This window comes from Quercus robur, chromosome 11 (genome assembly GCF_932294415.1).
Source record: "Quercus robur chromosome 11, dhQueRobu3.1, whole genome shotgun sequence".
NCBI lineage: Eukaryota > Viridiplantae > Streptophyta > Magnoliopsida > Fagales > Fagaceae > Quercus > Quercus robur.
This window is the reverse complement of record NC_065544.1, coordinates 8,167,449-8,175,554: the sequence shown is the minus strand read 5'-3', so window position 1 is coordinate 8,175,554 and position 8,106 is coordinate 8,167,449. Positions and strand designations below refer to the sequence as shown.

The following is an 8,106-nucleotide window of genomic DNA, read 5'->3' as shown; positions in this document are numbered from 1 at the left end:
TAACGGTACACACTAATAGATTTTATAATAATAAATGAACAGTTAAAATTAAGAAGATACGACACGTGATATAAATAACTGTGTAACGTATTATGCCCTTTAACTCTAATGTAAAATACAAACAAAAAAATTGATTTTTCATAAATCTAAAATTGACTGCTCAAATTCTAAATATAACGAACTAATGATGATCTAATTGACAAAGCAAATTGATTACATTTGTAAAACCTTCATATATTTGATAAAATAGGAAACAACCTTTTAAACTCATCTCTAGCTAGTAAAATCTAGAAGCAACTAATCTTACCCTCACACTTGAACCAGTTGCTCAGAAATCTAGGATTCACTAGAAATAAGAATTTTTTAAACTTGTGTCTAGCTAGTAAAACTTACTAGCAAACTAGTTGTCGGGTAATCTCAGACATTCAATAGAAAGAAGAATCTTTTAAACTCGTCTCTAACTAGTAAAACCTACAAGCAGCCAATCACACTCACACACCTGAACTAGTTGCTGGCTATCTAGAATTTACTAGAAAGAAGAATATTTTAAACTCATACTAATCCAAACTAGTTGCCGGGTAATCCAAGACATTCACTAGAAAGAAGAATCTTTTAAAATCGTCTCTAACCAGTAAAACCTACAAGCAACCAATCACACTCACACACTTAAACTAGTTGCCGACTAATCCAGAATTCACTAGAAAGAAGAATATTTTAAACTCATACTAATCCAAACTAATTGCCGCGTAATCCACATAATATTCACTAGAAAGAAGAATCTTTTATACTATTCCGAACTAGTTGCTGCGTAATCCACAGGATATTCACTAGAAAGAAGAATCTTTTAAACTAGTCTCTAGTTAGTAAAACTTACCTGCAGGCAGCTAGTTCTAGTTACCAAAACCAGTTATCGGGTAATTCAGGATAATGTTGACTGCCTAAATAGTACTCCATATGTCTATATTCCATATATAAATAAAGAAATAGAAAGGGGAAAGTGTAAGAAAAGGAAGGTGAGAGAGAGAGAGAGAGAGAGAGAGAGCATAGATAGCAAATAGCAATCATCGAAGACCAGAAGAATTGGTAGAGAGAGAGAGAGAGAGAGAAAAGACTGACTGAGTAAGCCCTCTCTGACTCTGACTCTATAGACTCCCAGACCCTCTTCTCTTTCTCTCCTTCATTCCATTCTCAACACACAAACCAACACAACACACACAAAAAAAAGTCTTCACCTTTTCTCTTCTCTCTCTCTCTCTCTCTGATCGGAGCTCGATCTCTTCTCTCTTATCTTCTCTCTTTCTCTGTTTCGATCGGAGAATCGGAAACCTCTCTCCATCGAGGTAAGCTTCGTTGCATGCACAATTCCGTTCCTTTTCGAAGCTCTTATCTGTCAAAACCGCTGACTTTTTAGGGTTCTAGGGTTTCGTTTTCCGATTTTGCTGTGAATTTGTGTTTAGGAAATGAAATCGGAGATAAACAAAAAAAGGGTTTTTATTTTTTTATTTTTTATTTTTTAGGGTTATGTGAATTTTGATATTTCAGTATTTTCTAGGAGTTTTGACTTTTTGTATTTTCTTCTTTGTGTAGATGGATTATTTTGATTTTTGTAATTTAGTTAGTTTTTTTTTTTTTTTTCAATTGGGTTTTAGAAAGTTTTTTTTTTTATTTTTTTTTATTTTTTTATAATGCTATTTTTGGTGGTGATGATGCGAAATTGGTTTGAGTGTGTGTATGTTTGTTTGTGTAATTATAAGTTTGTATTATGGTCTTATAATTTGTGGGTTTTGTTTGGCTACACGAGAAATTCTGAGCCTCAAGGACTGTTTGTTATGTTGGGCCTGTTTGTTTGTTTTTCATTATGCTAAAATTTCTTCTTTTGGGTTTATTGAAAATCTTGAACTTTTATGTTATGGGGCTTCAAATTAATTGTGGGTTTGCTTTAGATTTCTAATAAAATTTGTTGATTTTGTGTTTCATAATAATCTAGGATTTTGTTATAAAGACCCTTTTTTTTCTTCACTTAATTATTATTTATCTAGAATTTAGAGTACAGAAAAGAAAAAAGAAAAGGTATGAAATGGTTTAGTGTCAGGCTAATAATACATGGGAGAGACATGTGATAGTAAGAAAAAATAACTCTGCTCGAATGCTTGATTGAGCCAAATATTTTTATGCTTGCACGGTTGAATCTTTATATTTTTTTAAAATTATCTTCCAACATATTTCACACAACCTGTTGGAGATATTAGGTTCTAATGAAATTATTTATATGCCTCAGAGTTTAAGTTGATTACAAATTTAGGATTTTTGTTGGTTATGGGATTGTGATGTATAAGAGGCCAATGCTGAAAATGTTTGTATAAAAATTTTATGTTTCAGGGTTTAATTAAGTGGATTGAGTTTGCAATTTCTGATGCAGAAGAAATAAGGAGGCTTGCTAGATTTGCTTGTCAGTCAGAAAATGTTGGAGGGTGGTCCAAAGTTCGCAGGAATAATAGACCTTAACAAAAATGACAACAACTATTACGACTTGTCCCAGGGGTTTTACCAGAAACTTGGTGAGGGTACCAACATGTCAATTGACAGTGTTGGCAGTTTACAAACAAGTACTGGCGGAGGCTCTGTTGCAATGTCTATAGATAACAGCAGTGTTGGATCAAATGATTCTCGTACTCGCATTTTGAACCACCAAGGCTTGCGGAGGCGTGCTAATGACAATTACTCTGTGCAACACAGCGTTAATCGTCGTGGAAAAGTCACGCATGCTCTCAGTGATGATGCACTGGCCCGAGCTCTAATGGACAGTAATACCCCTACTGAGGGGCTTGAGAATTTTGATGACTGGACAATTGATTTAAGGAGGCTTAATATGGGCGATGCTTTTGCTCAAGGGGCTTTTGGGAAACTGTACAGAGGTACTTACAATGGCGAGGATGTTGCCATCAAAATTTTGGAAAGGCCAGAAAATGACCTGGGAAGGGCTCAGTTGATGGAGACACAGTTTCAGCAGGAAGTGATGATGTTGGCTACACTTAAGCATCCAAACATAGTTCGCTTCATCGGTGCATGCCGGAAACCAATGCTTTGGTGCATTGTGACTGAGTATGCAAAGGGTGGTTCAGTTCGGCAGTTCCTGACAAGGCGCTCAAACCGATCAGTTCCATTGAAATTAGCTGTCAAGCAAGCCTTGGATGTAGCAAGGGGGATGGCTTATGTTCATGGACTTGGATTGATCCATAGGGACCTAAAATCTGATAACCTGTTGATTTTCGCAGACAAATCAATTAAAATTGCTGACTTTGGGGTTGCGCGGATAGAGGTGCAGACTGAAGGAATGACACCTGAGACAGGGACATACCGCTGGATGGCTCCGTAAGACTCCTTAACCCATTAGCTGCTAAGATTTATTTGCTGTATTGGTTTTATTTCATTAAAATGTTTTGCAAGCTCATGTTTTGGCTGTCATGATTTTATCCCTTGATAGTCTTTCCTGGGGGAGATACATACATACATACACACACACACACACACACACACACACACACACATATATATATATATATATATGTATTATGTATATTAATTATATGTATATGACTATTCTATGTTAGGTTAGTATGCTTTTAACATAAGTTTAAATGTTGATTATGTGCCTTATTTGCAGGTAGAAAATTAGCAATGCACATTTACTATGAATTACAGATATTTTACTTGTTTTAAAATCTGAGTTTGCTTGCTATTGCACATGTATCTTGCTCTGCTTTTGGATATGGCTACTCTTTGTAAGTTTGAGAGTAGGATTTTGTGTCATTGACCATTTTAGCAATTGTTTCTTCTTCAAGATATGAAGTTGCTTAGTTTATGCAAAAAATACTAGCGTAGAATTTTGTACTTATTTAAAATATCTGATAAAAAATTCTTTTATTCTGTTCACTACCTAATTGATCTTGTACACATTTCTTTAATGCAAGGACAGCTATTGTTTTGATTTCAAAATCAATTAGGCTTTGATTGCTTTGACATAAATATTTTCCACAATATGTTATTCTTCATGTTCTTACATTTGGTGCAACTGACAAACCCTGTCAACAGAAAATAAGCTCAAAATGGGGGAAATGACTTATGCTTTGGCCTTGACATTGCAATCTGAGACAAAAAGAAGGTTATCATAGGGCTTCCAGATTAAGATACAGTACCATCGCAATCTTCTTCTACTTCCTTCTCTCTCACTCTCCTGGTTATAATCTTTTCTTGGATCTGGCTTTTCTCAGATCCAAGTTTTATTCTGCCTTTGCCTCAAATCCTACCCCCTCCACACTGTGAGCCCCATGTCCGAGATCCAAAACTTCCTCAATTTACCAACACTTGCACCTTGTCAAGCAGCTCCTCCAGCTCTAGCCCTCAACAAAGCAGATCCCTTAAACACTCCAAAAAATTAGATTGCAAGCATTGCTCCTTTAATCGCTGATCCACCTAAATTCCTCCAAGCCCTTTGCTCAAAATTGATTTGCAAACCCCACCAAATGGGTTTTTGATAATGGTCAGGTTTGGTATCAGATTGGAGAATGGAGATTCTGATAAGGCTCCTGTTGTGTCTTTGTAAATTCATGGAAATTGTTATATCTATGGTTATATAGAGATCCACAAATATATTGAGAATTTGAGTTTTCCATTGCATGCTAAACAACATGATTATTTTCTCAACATTTCCATACATCCAGCCAAACAGTGGAGAATATGTCAATTTCCTCGAAACAGTTTACATTGAAAACTTTTTCTGGGAGAAAATATTTTGCATTGAGAAGTCTGCTGTGGCAGAAGACAATTCTCGAGGGTTTCCTGGGGGCTCATTCTATCTGAAACAAGTTGTGGGTCTTTAACCCACTTAAATAATATTCAATTTTATTTAGTCATTAAGTATCAGGCTTCCCCTGCTGCTTCAGCTTGGAACCTGTTATTTTTGCATAATTTCCTTCAAGAGTACGACACCTATTATGGCCTTCCCCTTTTAGTTAATGTCTGAGGGGAACGTGTTCACTAAATACTATGTTGTCATTCTTCTAAGATTTAAATGTGTGTTTGAGATGTCGTTAGCTCAATTGTATTACCCCGCAAAAAAAAATTTCTGACAATTAAGAGCAGGATATAATTGTCCTCTAAAAGCCAGTTTTAGATTTTCAAAGCATGTGATGTAGTTTGATATTCAATGACCATAAAAAGCCAATAAGCCCTAGCTCAAATGCAATCTCCTCCCCAAGAACAGGTTGAAGTCAGGTTCATGATTCATTTTACAAATATATTTATCGAGCCAAAAAAAAAAAAATTGCCAAAATAGAGATTGGCTGCATTTTAAGTGGATGATGTTGACTTTTTTATGAGATTATGATAACTTACTGTGTAGAATTTTTGCTTTCCTTGTTTGATATATTATTCTTATAAGCTCTTCTGCTTGTTTTCTGGTTGTTTCATTTCCTTGGCTTTTAACAAAACGTTCTTTTTATTCAAATTGTGCTTGGATGTAAAATTCTTGTTCTCCATTGCTTATTTCAAACTTTGACCAGCATGTAGGAGAAAAGTTTTGATTACAACCATTATTGTCAAAAGAGAATTGTAATGGGTCTCTTCATAGTGGAGAGGTTATCGTAATTCAGATCTCATTAGAAGTTTGATGGTGGTCATTCTAGCATCATTACAACCAAATTGGATGATCCTTTTCAAAATGTGTGAGGTGCATTGCTAATATTTCCCACTTTGCAGCGTCTGTCAGAGGCGACATAAGTTTGTCCTTTCTCCCTTTTAAACTTGATTCAGAATTTTAATATGATTTTTTTTCCGAATTTTCTTGTGTCTACTTAAGGAAGATATTCTTGGGCTCTTTTCTTTTAATTCTTTCTTAAAGCTAATTGATGTTTTTAACTTGAGAGTTGGGTTGTGATTGTGATGGTCTCATAGTATACAGCCTGTACGCTTGGGGTATCTTCTTCTCCTCCTCCTCCTTCTTCTTCTTCTTCTTCTTCTTCTTGTTTTTATTTTTGTTTTTAAGTTCTGTTATTTATCAAAAAATAATAATATGTATATCGCTGGGTTATGGAGCTAATGGGATTTAATTGTAATCAGATTTTGCCTGATCTGCTTAAGTTGGTCAGATATGGTTGCCATTAGTGCATAGTAGAAATATTAGTCGGCTGGTGGCTTGGTGCACTGTCTGTTACTTCCGATTTTCCAAGCTTTAGAATCACATTGCTATCTATAAAATGTTATTGTGAAACCTAACTCTCTATTAATCTAATGAAAAAGTTGGATTAGGTATACTAGGGAGTGATGGATTCAATCAATTTGAGTGATATGGGTGTAAAATATAGTCATTGAGATATGGTTCCATATTGTGAACAACTTTCATTTTTGGAACGTTAATGTTTTGATGCTATTATGTAGGAAAATCCTGGGTATCATGGTAAAAGTAGAATCTCAATCTTTCATCTAATTTTTACTCTTTCCAATTTTTTGCTATTTCTTATTCTTTGCCCTTTGTCATACATTAGTAAACCGGGCCTGCTTTTGTGATTGTGCTGAGGATCGACTTGGCTTTCTGCAGTTTTATGTCTACTGCATTTTCTAGTACTATTATCTAGTGAGGGGTTGGGGTCCTGGTGAATAAGGTTGACTGGCAAAATGGTTTAAACATTGCAGTTTGGTTTTTCCAGAACCATCATTATATTCTGCTGAGCAATCAAGCGGCCGGCTAGTTTTATGTGTTAGTAGTTATGGATTTGTGCTTATAGAGTAGTTGGTCTGGCTTTGATCCTACTTGCCTATTGTAATTGACTTTGTTTCCCATTCTCTCTGAGGTTCTGGAAGAAAGTTTGCTTCTTCTTTTTTACCTCTACTGAATGGGAGACTATCTTTGTGGCTTATAGATTTTGTCATGTGGTTTTCTTTTTTGATATGTATTGAATTGCTCCTGGTTGTATTAATTGGATTTGTTGTAATGGTAGTTCAGGTCGAAGTAAAAGCAAAACATGTTTGATCATCTTACTAATGGTATTTAGTATTGTACGATATTCCTGAACTTCATTGATCATTATTTTATTCAAAGGACTGCTATCTGAAAAGTTGTTAGATTCTAAATAGCAAAAAAAGAAAAGTTTTTAGATTATCTTTTTGTCATTTTCATCACAAGCTTTGCTTCTTATATTAACAAATTAGTTAGTAACTAAATATCTGCTTGTTTAGTATGTTTCAGTTCTCTTTTGATCTAGAGAATCTTAACAATTTGCTATTCGTTGATGGTTGGTATGACATTTCTTGTTTGATGAATCTGACAAATTTACTGATTCTTTTTTGGTATTCTCTCTCTTGAAACTTCACTGAGGATTACTTGAGTGCATGATTATTTTTTATCTGGCTATGCAGGGAGATGATCCAGCACAGGCCTTATACACAGAAAGTGGATGTGTATAGTTTCGGGATTGTTCTCTGGGAACTCATAACGGGAATGCTACCATTCCAGAACATGACAGCTGTGCAGGCAGCATTTGCAGTCGTTAACAAGGGAGTTCGTCCAATAGTACCCAGTGACTGCTTACCTGTTCTCAGTGATATCATGACCCGGTGCTGGGATGCCAACCCTGATGTCAGGCCCCCTTTCATGGAAGTTGTCAGAATGCTGGAGAACGCAGAGACAGAGATAATGACTACTGTCCGCAAGGCTCGTTTCAGGTGTTGCATGAGCCAACCTAGGACAATGGAGTGATCCTATCAGAGAAACATTAAATGAGAAAACAATCAGCAGAACATAAAAAGTAAAAAAGAAACTGGAAAAAAGAGAAAAAGAGGCAGAAGGAGGTGATTACATTTGTAGCCTTGTGTATTTATGAGTTGGAATTTATTTCTGAAGATAGAAAAAGGAAAAGGTATGATAAAACTTTTGGTTTTGGTGTTTCAACATGAATGGATTCCATTTGCTGAATTAGTGATAGAAAAGGAGATTGATGTGTATGTATAATTCTCACTCTGCTTTGTATTAACCTATACCTTGTTTAGCTGTTGTGCTTTCTTGAGAAATACAGCTCTCTCTCTCATTTGTCTTTAATCCCAACCCCCCCC

The 8,106-nt window shown here is 35.5% G+C and overlaps 1 protein-coding gene across 3 annotated transcripts; it reads left to right on the top strand.

Annotated features, from left to right (window-relative positions):
• The first annotated feature begins 1,005 nt into the window (after positions 1 to 1,005).
• On the top strand, positions 1,006 to 8,106 carry LOC126706956 (serine/threonine-protein kinase STY13-like). 3 transcript variants are annotated; one of them, XM_050406549.1, is made up of 3 exons: positions 1,006 to 1,340; positions 2,423 to 3,372; positions 7,414 to 8,106. In XM_050406549.1, the coding sequence occupies exons 2-3, from the start codon at positions 2,462 to 2,464 to the stop codon at positions 7,751 to 7,753; spliced, it is 1,251 nt and encodes a 416-aa protein (XP_050262506.1). In that variant the 5' UTR covers positions 1,006 to 1,340; positions 2,423 to 2,461; the 3' UTR covers positions 7,754 to 8,106. The 3 variants fall into 3 exon arrangements, with proteins under 3 accessions (XP_050262506.1, XP_050262505.1, XP_050262504.1); XM_050406548.1 differs by having other exon boundaries at positions 2,420 to 3,372; XM_050406547.1 differs by having other exon boundaries at positions 1,007 to 1,340; positions 2,380 to 3,372.

Bases quoted from the DNA above. Each gene is read 5' to 3' on its own strand.
- LOC126706956 (XM_050406549.1), top strand. From the start codon at position 2,462: ATGTTGGAGGGTGGTCCAAAGTTCGCAGGAATAATAGACCTTAACAAA. The intron at 3,373-7,413 runs GTAAGACTCCTT...CTGGCTATGCAG, and splicing joins ACATACCGCTGGATGGCTCC to GGAGATGATCCAGCACAGGC.